The sequence below is a fragment of the Coregonus clupeaformis genome, chromosome 14, assembly GCF_020615455.1.
Source record: "Coregonus clupeaformis isolate EN_2021a chromosome 14, ASM2061545v1, whole genome shotgun sequence".
Taxonomy (NCBI): domain Eukaryota; kingdom Metazoa; phylum Chordata; class Actinopteri; order Salmoniformes; family Salmonidae; genus Coregonus; species Coregonus clupeaformis.
In genome coordinates, this window is record NC_059205.1 from 12494186 (window position 1) to 12508140 (window position 13955).

General features: G+C 42.5%; 1 protein-coding gene across 3 annotated transcripts in view; it reads left to right on the forward strand.

Annotated features, from left to right (window-relative positions):
• Positions 1–13955, forward strand: part of LOC121580778 (SPRY domain-containing SOCS box protein 4-like) — a 134513-nt gene that overhangs the window by 64721 nt on the left and 55837 nt on the right. For 2 of the 3 annotated variants that reach the window (XM_041895808.2, XM_041895807.2), the window contains one exon: positions 3591–4529. In XM_041895808.2, the coding sequence (XP_041751742.1) occupies positions 3797–4529 (733 nt within the window). In that variant the 5' untranslated portion in view covers positions 3591–3796. Of the gene's footprint in view, positions 1–3590; positions 4530–4673; positions 5448–13955 lie in introns of those variants that run through there. The other variant, XM_041895809.2, reaches the window with a different exon arrangement.

Below are 13955 nucleotides of genomic sequence, written 5' to 3' on the forward strand. Positions count from 1 at the left end.
TATGGATAGGGCTGGGAATTGCCAGGGAACTTTGGTGCCGATACGATATGTACTGCGATTCTCTGTATGGCGATTTGATGTTCCAAACATATTGCTCACCATATACAGTGGGGAGAACAAGTATTTGATACACTGCCGATTTTGCAGGTTTTCCTACTTACAAAGCATGTAGAGGTCTGTAATTTTTTATCATAGGTACACTTCAACTGTGAGAGACGGAATCTAAAACAAAAATCCAGAAAATCACATTGTATGATTTTTAAGTAATTAATTTGCAATTTATTGCATGACATAAGTATTTGATACATCAGAAAAGCAGAACTTAATATTTGCTACAGAAACCTTTGTTTGCAATTACAGAGATCATACGTTTCCTGTAGGTCTTGACCAGGTTTGCACACACTGCAGCAGGGATTTTGGCCCACTCCTCCATACAGACCTTCTCCAGATCCTTCAGGTTTCGGGGCTGTCGCTGGGCAATACGGACTTTCAGCTCCCTCCAAATATTTTCTATTGGGTTCAGGTCTGGAGACTGGCTAGGCCACTCCAGGACCTTGAGATGCTTCTTACGGAGCCACTCCTTAGTTGCCCTGGCTGTGTGTTTCGGGTCGTTGTCATGCTGAAGACCCAGCCACGACCCATCTTCAATGCCTCCCCTCAATACGGTGCAGTCGTCCTGTCCCCTTTGCAGAAGGGGTTGGGATGGTGTTCTTGGGGTTGTACTCATCCTTCTTCTTCCTCCAAACACGGCGAGTGGAGTTTAGACCAAAAAGCTCTATTTTTGTCTCATCAGACCACATTACCTTCTCCCATTCCTCCTCTGGATCATCCAGATGGTCATTGGCAAACTTCAGACGGGCCTGGACATGCGCTGGCTTGAGCAGGGGGACCTTGCGTGCGCTGCAGGATTTTAATCCATGACGGCGTAGTGTGTTTCTAATGGTTTTCTTTGAGACTGTGGTCCCAGCTCTCTTCAGGTCATTGACCAGGTCCTGCCGTGTAGTTCTGGGCTGATCCCTCACCTTCCTCATGATCATTGATGCCCCACGAGGTGAGATCTTGCATGGAGCCCCAGACCGAGGGTGATTGACCGTCATCTTGAACTTCTTCCATTTTCTAATAATTGCGCCAACAGTTGTTGCCTTCTCACCAAGCTGCTTGCCTATTGTCCTGTAGCCCATCCCAGTCTTGTGCAGGTCTACACTTTTATCCCTGATGTCCTTACATAGCTCTCTGGTCTTGGCCATTGTGGAGAGGTTGGAGTCTGTTTGTTTGAGTGTGTGGACAGGTGTCTTTTATACAGGTAACAAGTTCAAACAGGTGCAGTTAATATAGGTAATGAGTGGAGAACAGGAGGGCTTCTTAAAGAAAAACGAACAGGTCTGTGAGAGCCGGAATTCTTACTGGTTGGTAGGTGATCAAATACTTATGTCATGCAATAAAATGCAAATTAATTACTTAATCATACAATGTGATTTTCTGGATTTTGAAAAAATTACAGACCTCTACATGCTTTGTAAGTAGGAAAATCGGCAGTGTATCAAATACTTGTTCTCCCTACTGTATATGACTGCTGCAGAGGGACAAGAGAGAGCCATGAGAAAACAAGTTTTGATCAGTCATGGAAATAAAAATGCTGAAAACAAATTCTTCCTATTGAAAAAGATGGAGAACAAGCTATGAAGGAAAAATACTGGAGTTTTGGTGCAGGTACAGCCAACTAGCACAAAAATAATATTGCGATATTGTCAAAGCGATACGATATCGCCCCCCCCCCCCCTCCCCATCACTAAATATATTTCTTACAGAAGAAATATGAAAAGCATATGCATAAGCATGGTTGTAATTGAAAGTGGACAGTTTGGAAGTTATGGGAAAATCATTACACCAAAGTTTAGGACACAACAGTTCACCTGACACAAGACTGAATCCAAACATTACACCGTTGATTTTATGTGCATTTTACATTTACTGTACTTTTCGCCTAATTTGTTTAACAAAATACGAAAGTACTCTGGATACATTCAGTAACATGATATGAATATTCATGGATAATGTGGGGGTAGGTGCAACGCAAGACATAAAAATGACAAGGGTTTGAGTGGGAGGACTAACTGGTGTCTCCAAGTGGCCACACACCTCTCCAAAGTGTGCTCAGTTCCTAAGTCATTTCAATGCACTTTTATGACTCAAAGAAGAGTCATTTTTGAGCTCTCCTAGTTGTGCCGTTGAGAAACTAGAGCAAGCACACTTGTACCGGTAGTTGTTTTGCTTGGAGCGCAGCCCTGTATCTCCTTTCACACAATTACTGTTGTTTATGCAATCCAAAAACGGCCCATTATAAAATGAAATCTTGTTCTAATGCTGACATGACTAGCTAACTTATAAAATATGATCTTACAGTGTTAGGCTTTCACAGGGCAATTCAGAGAAACAGATTGGTATTTTGGTGCGCATATAAAGGAGTCATGCTTGCATTCAGGTGCGTGTTCCGCTATGAATTTTCTTCACAATAGAAAAAACATTGATCATAAACTTGACACTTTATATTACATTAGTTTTATGATATGGAAATGTGAAGTGCACATTTGGATGTTTGGCTTGCTTGTATGACATCAAAGCGGTATTTATTATAATCCTCAATGTCTCATCTTTCAAAATACATAGTCCTCTTAATTTACAGCATTTCCCTCACTCAGACAATTTTTTTTTCAAAAGTTGCTTAATTAGGGGGAGTGTCGGGTGTAACTTCTTGTCTTGTGTGGTGCTCATGTTCAGAACGGCTGTCAGTCAACCCATACAGCACTGTGAAGCGCAGAGCCTGAGCTCCAACGTCATTTAGAGAATGTTACTGTACAGCCACTGTGTTCCAATTTAGGTGCTTATTTTATTTATTTAACCTTTATTTTATCAGGGAGTCATGCTGAGACCAAGGTCTCTTTTACAGATGAGCCATGAATTACATAAATTAAAAAAAATACACACATCAATATAAATACAAAATGCAAGCAGAAAGTAAGAAAGAAAGAAAAACCAAATCAGTGCCCAAATCTGCCATTTTCAACCTGTATACGGGTACGAATGTAAAGGGTTAACTGTGTGTGCGTGTGTGCGTGTGTGTGTGTGTGTGTGGGCATCTCTTTAATGCAGATGTTGAAAGAGTAGGCCTACCTTCCCATCAGTGTATGTGTGTTAGTCTGGAGAGGGGGTAGGTTAGTCAGGAAGTGTTTGTTTGCTGTACACCCGTCTTTTCGTTTATTTGTTCCTGTTAACACCCCCACATGTTTGTGTTTTGCATGAAGAGCTTTGGAGTGGCCTTCATACTGCCCTCTGATCTGCTCTGTTATCACTCCCTCTCTCTGCCCTTCATCCTCTCCATCTTTTTCTGTCGTTCACACTTTTTCTCTGTCTCTCTCTGTCTCTGTCACTGTCTCTCTCTCTCTCTCGGTCTGTATTTCTGTCTCTCTCTCTAGTACTTTGTCTGAGTGTGTTCTTCAGGGAGGCAGTGATTCCGGCCAGAACAGAGCAGTCATAACAATCTGTAACCTTACATGTACTCACATTCTCCTCTCTCTGCGCTCTCCTCGCAGGCGTGTCGTCATCGGCCCCTTTTGAAGGAGGCTTTGTGGCGTGAGCCAGCAACAGGAGTGCATCATCACCACTCCCTGTGGTTCCCCTGGTTACTGCACTGAAAATCCGCTTTGATGAGGTAACGCCGGGGCGACGGAGGACAAAACCGACCCAAACTAACAGCTTCCTCCTCCCCCCTTTCCGCTCCCCCTTTCTCACCGCCACCATGGGCCAGAAAATCTCTGGCGGCGTCAAGTCAGTGGACAGTCGCGGCGAGGGCGGCTCCCCCTCGTTCCGTCCCGCCTCCCACCGCAGGCACGTCCATCCCGAGCTGCGGGGCCCCGACTTCCACAAGCCACCCCGGTTGGACTTACTTCTAGACATGCCCCCCGCGCCCCCTGACCTACAGCTCCGACACGCCTGGAACCCAGAGGATCGCTCGCTCAACGTCTTCATCAAGGAGGAGGACAAACTGACCTTCCACCGCCACCCCGTAGCCCAGAGCACCGACTGCATCCGCGGCCAAGTGGGTTACACGCGGGGACTTCACGTCTGGCGGATCCACTGGCCGGCGAGACAGCGAGGGACACATGCCGTGGTGGGAGTTGCCACCGCCGATGCCCCTTTACACTCAGTCGGCTACATGGCGCTAGTGGGCAGTGACTCTGAGTCCTGGGGGTGGGACTTAGGCAGGAACCGACTGTACCACGATAGTAAGAACCGGGCCCAGGCTTCCCTACCTTCGTATCCGTGTTTCTTAGAGCCTGAGGAGGCTTTTGTATTGCCGGACGCTCTTCTAGTGGTGTTGGATATGGACGAGGGCACGTTGAGTTTCATGGTGGACGGACAGTACCTGGGAGTGGCGTTCAGAGGCCTGAAGGGGAAGAAGCTGTACCCCATCGTCAGCGCTGTGTGGGGCCACTGTGAGATCAGCATGAGATACGTCAATGGAATGGATCGTAAGTGTCATCTCCTCTTTCCTCCCCTCTCTCTCTTTCTGCTGTCTCTCACAGGAATGATTAAGTAGAGGTCTAGACTGTATTTTTGCTAAATTGCTAAATTTGCTTCCTCTATCCATCTCTTCATTACCGCTGATCTTACAGGATATTAGAAGCAGCATGGTGGGAGGTATTTTAAGCCAAAGTGATCATGAAGGAGAACAAACGAGGAAAGCAAAGCCCTTTGAAGGCAACATAGAACATGGAACTTTACCTTGCGTCATTATAGGATGCTTTCCTGGAAAAGATACAATGACTGTTTAGAACATGAGAGGGCAGATACAGAAGCAAAGCAGAACCTACAGTGTCTGATTCGGTCATTTTAGACCGATGTAGAGATAGTGTAGACACTGAAGTCATTTAGCTTCGCAATGAACAGGGTTCTTTGTTTCCTGTACTGTCAACATTTGATTAAATTATTTGTTAAAAACACATACAGTCATATCATTTTGAGATATTACATAAGATAGTGTAGAAGCAGTATATCCATTCCAAATGATAAAAACACACCTCATAAGACTTCTATGATGGTCTTATATCGACCAGATATTGACCTGGTAAAGCTAGGTGGCTTGACCAATGGCCCCTCTACATAATGAGCAATGCTGTCGATATTGAAGTGCTGAGTCCTTGAGAACACCAACATACCCCGAGGCCCAGCAGCTCCGACTTTGTTTACATAAGACAACACGTCTGGCATTTTTTTACTTGAGGAATACTGCACCAAAGACCTTAGTTAGATGTAAAATTGCACAACGAAAACATCCTCTGCAAAAACATCAACATTTATTACAGATTTCTTGAGTTATCTTAGATGCATTCTGGGGATTTTGAGGAAGTTAAATATGCTTCTGTGTCTACAGTGTCTCATGGGGGACAAACATCATTAACCAAAATAAATGAAATCTCGTTTTTCCAATTGGCGTGTTCATTCGCTCTTTAACCACTCTACCTCCATATAATATAATTCTCATCCCATAAAGTGTGTGTGTGTGTGTGTGTGTGTGTGTGTGTGTGGGGAGAATCACAGGGTGTTCCTCTGGTCTCAGTCTAAACACTGTTTCTTTGAAGAACTTGTTTAAACTCCCTCCCCCCACACACCTGCAAAGAGTGTTTTTATAACACACTTTTGATCTGACGTCTGGCAGACTCTTGGGTGTGCGAAGTGCTTAGTAAATCAAATCAAATCAATCTTTATTTATGAAGCACATTTCAGACATGGAATTCAACACAATGTGCTTTACAGAAAAAAACTAATAAAAACGATCAAAATAAAAACTGAAATATTTACTATACAACAAACATAAGAGGATAAAAAAACAAAAGAATAACAATAAAAACTGAATGACTGAAAAGCACCCTGAGGAAAAGCAGAGCTAGAAAGGTGTGTTTTTAGGTATGCAAAGCTAAAAAAGTGTCCGTCTTAAAAATGTCCACATTTTCTCTGGCAGGCTATTCCAGAGGCTGGGGGCATAGTAATTAAAGGCTGCCTCTCCATGCCTCTTGGTCCTAGGCTTTGGGTTAGTTAAAAGGCCAGTGCCAGATGACCTGAGGGACCTACAATCGTGGATTGATTTAAAAACCAATAGAATAATCTTAAAATTAATTATAAAACTCACAGGAAACCAGTGCAGAGACCTTAAAACCAGTGTAATGTGTGCTGTCCGTCTGGTCTTGGTCAGTACCCGTGCTGCAGCATTCTGTATGTTTTGCAGTTGACCAATGGCTTTCTTGGGTAGGCCAAACAGGAGAGCATTACAGTAGTCAAGCCTGCTTGTAATAAAAGCATGATGAGTCTCTCTGTATCAGCCTGAGATAGAAAGGGCTGCACCTTGGCAATGTTCCTCAGGTGGTAAAAAGCTATATTGGTCACATTCCTAATGTGTGATTTAAAATTGAGTCCAGAATCTAAAATAACACCTACGTTTTTTTACCTGGTGTTTTTTATCTTTATTGCCTGTGAATTAAAATGTGCGTCCAGATTCTCTCTGTGCTTTGGCTCCAACAATAAGTACCTCGATCTTGTCTTGATTTAGCTGGAGGACGTTGTGAGCCATCCAAGTATTTAAATCACTAATACAGTCTAATAATTTATCTGTGGAGCTAAAATCCTCTGGTGACACAGAAGTGTAAAGTTGTGTATCGTCTGCGTAGCAGTGAAAATCAATGCTGTGCTTTCTGAAAACGCAGCCAAAGGGGTAACATATGCTACCAGTCAAAAGTTTTAGAACACTTACTCATTCAAGAGTTTTTCTTAGTTTTTACTATTTTCTACATTGTAGAATAATTGTGAAGACATCAAAACTATGAAATAACACACATGGAATCATGTAGTAACCAAAAAGGTGTTAAACAAATCAAAATATATTTAATATTTGAGATTCTTCAAATAGCCACCGTTTGCCTTGATGACAGCTTTGCGCACACTTGGCATTCTCTCAACCATGAGGTTGTCACCTGGAATGCATTTCAATTAACAGGTGTGCCTTCTTTAAAGTTAATTTGTGGAATTGCTTTCCTTCTTAATGCGTTTGAGCCAATCAGTTGTGTTGTGACAAGGTCAGGGGAGTATACAGAAGATGGCCCTATTTGGTAAAAAACCAAGTTCATACTATGTCAAGAACAGCTCAAATAAGCAAAGACAAACGACAGTCCATCATTACTTTACGACATGAAGGTCAGTCAATATGGAACATTTCAAGAACTTTGAACGTTTCTTCAAGTGCAGTCGCAAAAACCATCAAGCGCTATGATGAAACTGGCTCTCATGAGGACCATCACAGGAATGGAAGACCCAGAGTTACCTCTGCTGCAGAGGATACGTTAATTAGAGTTACCAGCCTCAGAAATTGCAGCCCAAATAAATGCTTCACAGAGTTCAAGTAACAGACACATCTCAACATAAACTGTTCAGAGGAGACTGCGTGAATCAGGCCTTCATGGTTGAATTGTTGCAAAGAAACCACTAATAAAGGACACCAATAAGAAGAAGAGACTTGCTTGGGCCAAGAAACATCAGCAATGGACATTAGACCGGTGGAAATTTGTCCTTTGGTCTGGAGTCCAAATTTGAGATTTTTGGTTCCAACCGCCGTGTCCTTGTGAGACGCGGTGTGGGTGAACAGATGATCTCCGCTTGTGTATTTCTGACCGTAAAGCATGGAGGAGGAGGTGTTATGGTGTGGGAGTGCTTTGCTGGTGACACTGTCTGTGATTTATTTAGAATTCAAGGCACACTTAACCAGCATGGCTACCACAGCATTCTGCAGCGATACGCCATCACATCTGGTTTGGGCTTAGTGGTACTATCATTTGTTTTTCAATAGGACAATGACCCAACACACCTCCAGGCTGTGTAAGGGCTATTTGACCAAGAAGGAGAGTGATGGAGTGCTGCATCAGATGAGGTTTGGGATGAGTTGGACCGCAGAGTGAAGGAAAAGCAGCCAACAAGTGCTCAGCATATGTGGGAACTCCTTCAAGACTGTTGGAAAAGCATTCCAGGTGAAGCTGGTTGAGAGAATGCTAAGTGTGTGCAAAGCTGTCATCAAGGCAAAGGGTGGCTATTTGAAGAATATCAAATATAAAATATATTTTGATTTGTTTAACACTTTTTTTGGTTACTACATGATTTCACATGTGTTATTTCATAGTTTTGATGTCTTCACTATTATTCTACAATGTAGAAAATAGTAAAAATAAAGAAAAACCCTTGAATGAGTAGGTGTTCTAAAGGTTTTGACCGGCAGTGAATATAAACTGAACAGTACCCGACCCAAAATCGAACCTTGTGGAATGCCACATGTGATATGGATTTTATCTGAGTTATGTTCACCAAGGGTGGCAAACTCTTGATCGGTTAAATAGGTCCTAAACCAATTTAGAACTGGACCGAAGAGGCCAACCCACCTCTCCAGTCTGTCCAGAAGGACATTGTGGTCAACAGTGTTGAATGCAGCTCTTAAATCCAGAGTACAAGGACAGAGAGCTGTTTGGCATCTGTGTTGGCTCTAAGATAATTTACCACTTTAACTAAGGCTGTCTCTGTGATGTGGTGGGCCCGAAAACCAGATTGGATTTGTTTTTAAATACAGTTGGCCCTTAAAATATATTTAGATGTTTAGAAAACCAATTTCTCCAGAATTTGAATTAGGTGTTGGGGATAGGATCGAGAAGGCAGGTAGAAGGCTTATGTTGTGATATCACTTTCCTGAGCATGTCTGTGTCAACCAGGGAAAATAAATCCATATTGCCTTTGCGTGGGAGGCTAGGGCACATATGATCAAACTTCTCATCAGGTCTTGCTTGACTGATACTCAGCCTAATGTTTGTTATCTTATCTCTGAAATATGCCGCAAACTAATCTCATTTAGATGTGGAGGAAAGTTCACATAGGTTTGCCGTGGTAGGTTTTATTAGGCCATCAATGTTCGAGAATAATTATTCTGATTATTAGTGATCAAGTTAGAAAAATGAACCCGTCTGGCATTTCTAATTGTCTTGATATATATGTTTCTCTTTTAATTTATTAGTTTCCTCACTCATCCAAGGGGCTCTCCATTTGGATGTGGCCTTTTTTAAACTTTACTGGAGCTTTGGCATCAATGGTTGCACTTAATTTGCTATTCAAGTTATCAACTAAATCATCACAAGAGGAAGACCGAATAGGTGATGGAGTATTGTTCATACACTCAATAAATTCTGTAGCAACTTCAGAGGTAAGATAGTGTTTCTTAATAATGTATTCAGTATTACCCTGTGCTATGGGCAACAAGGTAGTAAAAATACACAGTGGTGATCAGATAAAGCAACATCAACAATAGAGGATATGTCAATAGAAAGCCCCTTGGTAATAACCAGGTCCAGAGTATGGCCGCGGTTATGGGTGGGCCCAGTAACATGTTGGATAAAGTCCATATAGCTCAAAAGATTAATACATTCAGTGGCCTTGGAGTAAAGTCTCATTGTCAACATGAATATTAAAATCACCCAACACAGTGATTTTATCATAGTTCTCAAGGACAATAGTTCAGAGAAATCAGTAAAGAAAGTGGGGCAGTGCTTTGGTGGCCTACAGGGTTATGGCCAGCACTGGTGGCTGACATTTATAGCACGATGCTCAAAAGACCCAAAGTCCCCAAATGAAATGTCCTTACAGCTGACAGCATTAGTAAAAAATAGTCTGTCCCCCCACCCTTTTCCCCTTTTCTGATAGAGTATGAATAGCTGTAGTCCGGGGGGAGGCTTCAATTAGTGACAAACATGCAATCAACTTTGCGCTCAGTAATGAGGTCATTCACGAGAAAAGTTTTACTAGTGATTGCGCTAACATTTAAAAGTGCCATATTCAATGAGTGTGGGCCACTCTGCCCCTGAGGCATCTGCCTAGAGGTAACCAAAGGAATAGCAACCAAATTGTTAACGTTACAACCATTTTTTCTGACAGTCTCCAATCTATCAGAATGGTAGGAGTTGACAGTTTGTATAAACTCACTAGAAAGCGGAGTTAAAGGAACTTAAATTAGGTTACTCACAATAACCATAGTGCCATTTCTATAGGAGTTGATATGGTTTCCAAGTCCTCTGTTGCTTATTCTGACAGGGAGAACTGGAGCACTACCAGACCCTGTCTGTCAGTCTCTAAAACAGTTTGCGATGTTGATGGAAATAATCCTGGAACCCCTGCAGTTAGGGTGAATTCCGTCTCTTTTAGAAAGTGCTAGATAAATGTCTTCCAAGCCTTTCTGGAGTCATATTTGATATATCAACATGGAGTGTTTTTGGCTGTTGCTCGGTGGAAACAGAAAGGAAAACAAGCCCCTCTAAAGCATGAAACACATGAGAAATCTCACTGCCGATAGACTGCCGATAGGTACTTATCACAGTGGGAGGCCGTTCCTTCTCTTGCTAGAACATAAGCGGTACCTGCTGCGTGCCGACCCGGTAGCAACGACCTACGCAATGCTCATCAGTGGCCGCTTATGTTCTAGCAACTTTGAGACAGTAAGCACGGACCCCCACGTGAGGGAGCGAACAAAATAAACATTTTCTCCGTACATCTACGGATGACCCAGTCACACTTCAAATGCAATGTAGGCTATGGGATGGTAGCTAGCTAAGTGCACAGACGCAATGCACACAACACTAAATACTTCCTCCAAGCTAGCTAACCATTGTGGCTAGTATTGACATTAAAATTAACCACAATAGAGTGGTGAGGAGGAGGAGCTCCGTGGACCCTTCATGTCCAGAAGTAATTTAGCCATTCATTGTAGCCATTGGCTAGCCATTGGCACTCTGTAGAGTATCTATTTTCTCAAGTTTTCTCGTGTCAATTAACTCATGACATTCCTGGATTACTTATTATACTAATAAAGTCCAATTTAATCAACAAATACGATAGTCAGTTGAAAAAAGGTTAAGGGTACAAGACTGGGTACATATCTGGCTGTGTTGGCAAAATCACTACATATCCCATCGAGCCGAGCGGGGAGAGGCTGCCCTGTCACAGCTCCAAGACCAGTCAGAAACGTCCAGCTCACCCTATGCCAATGACGCCGGTGGATCTCAAAACTGAACTTGGATCCGCGTTAAGTAGCAATGATATCCTTTGCCACGGTTGTCTTACGACACAACAGATGGCTCGAAACAGTAATGACTATTCAACAAAACAATATCACTTTCAAGTTTCTTTCCAGCTAATTTCTTAGTTACATGATTGTATAACTAGCAAAGGAGTTTCGAAGTTGAGGGTGCAGTATTCATGCATTTTGGCAAGTTTGACGAAAACAAGCGTAGTTCAGCTAGTTTAACCAGGGAAAACCGGGGAAAACAAGCTCGGGACAGGATATAGCTGGGTGCACATGCGCACTAGGCTAATTCAGTACACAGATTGTAGTTTTTCTGCTCTGAAATCAGGAACTGACGGGAAAAGTATGATAAACGATTCAGAGATTGAAACGAATACATCAGATGACAAATATTAAAGGAGACCGAATTGATATACAATCCCGAAATCAGCTATAACTGTCAATAGTAAAACAAAGCTTAAACCAATGTTTGAGTGAACATGAATCCGGAAAATGAATGGTGAAGTCACTTCCGGACATGGTAGACTCCTCCTCCACACCACTCTATAGATTAGCTAGTTTCTATGAAACAGCTGCCTGTGTTAGCTGCCGAGTTAGTGCAGTGTCCTTAGCTAGCTAGCTACAGTAGCTAGCTATATTGTGCTAGCTAGCGAATATGCTAACGTTAGCTAGCTTGCTAAACATTTGGCTATGGGCTGACACTGGCAGTATGGGATTATGGAGAGTGAATTAAATAGTTTCTAAGTCATCTTGCTAGGTAGTTATCTAGCTGTGGTCATATGGCTTGTATCAACAAGGGCTTTCTACAAAATAGCAAGATTAGTGCAGATAACTTGGAATCTAGACCATAAGCAATACGCACGGATATGCATTGCCAAACAACGCTACTGCCACCTTCTGGTTTGGAGTATTTTAACAAGGCTGAGTGGCTGAAGACTTCCAAGGTCTTTGCTGTGTGAACACAAAACAGATTTACTGCCGACACTGTTCAGAGGTGATAAGTACTGCCAGCAGGCAAACCTTTGACAATGCTACCGGTGTGTCTGAGGTTTGTTGCATCTGTTCATGCTAGACGAGTCACTTCACATCTCTGCTGCGAACACACTGACCTTTCTTTGAACTTCTCAGGTTGTTAGGCAGTGAAACCTAATGTTTTCACACAAACTGAGCACATTAGATGAGACCCCATGTTACAAATCTGGTGTTGTGCATCTTTTTTCCCCTTGTCCCTTTTTGTGCCACAGTGGGCATTGGCTTATGTTGGTCTTTTCCTAGGTTAGGCCCTGTTTAAAGCAGCCCATTTATCATCCAAAGCAGTTTAACTTAACCGTTCACATTTACCGGTCCTGCTGTGGAATTTCACGGATAGGAACAGCAATGGTCTAGGTCTGAGTATCTCTAAGCCTGTTCAAAGCACCAATTTAAAAGTATTTTCTATCCTTGGAAAGGGTTACAACAGTTGAAAGTGTGCTTCCAAGCTTAGTGTGGAAAAAGTGGAATGAATGTTGAAAGCTCTTCTCCTTGAAAGGTAGTCGTTCTAAAGAATCGGTTTGATGGTGTACAGTAGGAGGTTGAAAGCCTCCGCTAAAGAGGAGATATATGACGGTTCACTTTAAGGATGAGACATGGTGTGTTTGAAATATGTGTGTCTGCGTGGAAGTGCAGCCTGATATGTTTACGCACGTTTTGTGTGCAGATGTGTGTGATAGGAATGCTTTTGATTTACTGCTAAACAATGCGGAAGGTAGATCCCGTGTGGCAAATGCTATTTTTTGGGAGAGAAATTAATACATTCAAATGTAGAGATGGGATATCCAGTTGCCCTCCAGTGTGTGTGTGTGTGTGTTTGTCATTCTACAGTTTTTTCTTTTCTGGAATAGAAATTCAAATCAGATTTAACTTCATTCAAAAATAGATGCACATTTTGGGCACTGCCAAGTGATGATTAAAATGTTGGAATTGAGATTAAGTTTGAATTAAGATAGCAGCAGCTGTTGTTTAGCACGCATGACTCACTGTTATGAAGTCATCATGGATGTCTGACTGCCACTGGGATGGCGTGTGTGTGTGCAAGTGTTCATTTGTCTCTGCGGGTGTATGTCCTTTGTATGATTTTGTGCTTATTCGTGTGTGTCTTGGTACACAGGGAGGGGGGACTGGGATTGCTTGGCAGTACAGTAAAGACTTTACATAATAGGCCTTTCTGCGTCAACGAATTGAATGGAGCATATTGGATTGTTTATGAGTTATTGTTGGACAAAGCAGAACATAAAAAACAGATTGATCGCCATTGTATCTTCCAAAAAAGCTGTTTGGCTTTTCTCATCTTTTCTGCTATGGCCCATTGCCCCAGAATAGTTCATCACAGTATGCTACTGTAATTCACATGGTTTCGCATAAAATTAGAATTCGTTGTGCTCCGGATCCATGGCTGGTATGCAATCTGAGTTATCACCTTATTTACCAAGGGCTCAATCCTTACTGGAGTTTTGGTGTAAATCTCCCATTTAACATCCATGCATTTTAAATGAAGTACCCAAACATCATAAGCCGCAGGTAGCTTAGTGGTTAAGAGCGTTGTGCCAGTAACCGAAAGGTCGCTGGTTCTAATCCCCGAGCCGACTAGGTGAAAAATCTGTCGATGTGCCCTTGAGCAAGGCACTTAACCCTAATTGCTCCTGTAAATCGCTCTGGATAAGAGCGTCTGCTAAATGACTAAAATGTCAAATGTAAATAAGTTAGTCTTGTCTCTCTCTCTTTCTCTCTCTCTCATTCTCTCTATCTCTCTCATTCTCTC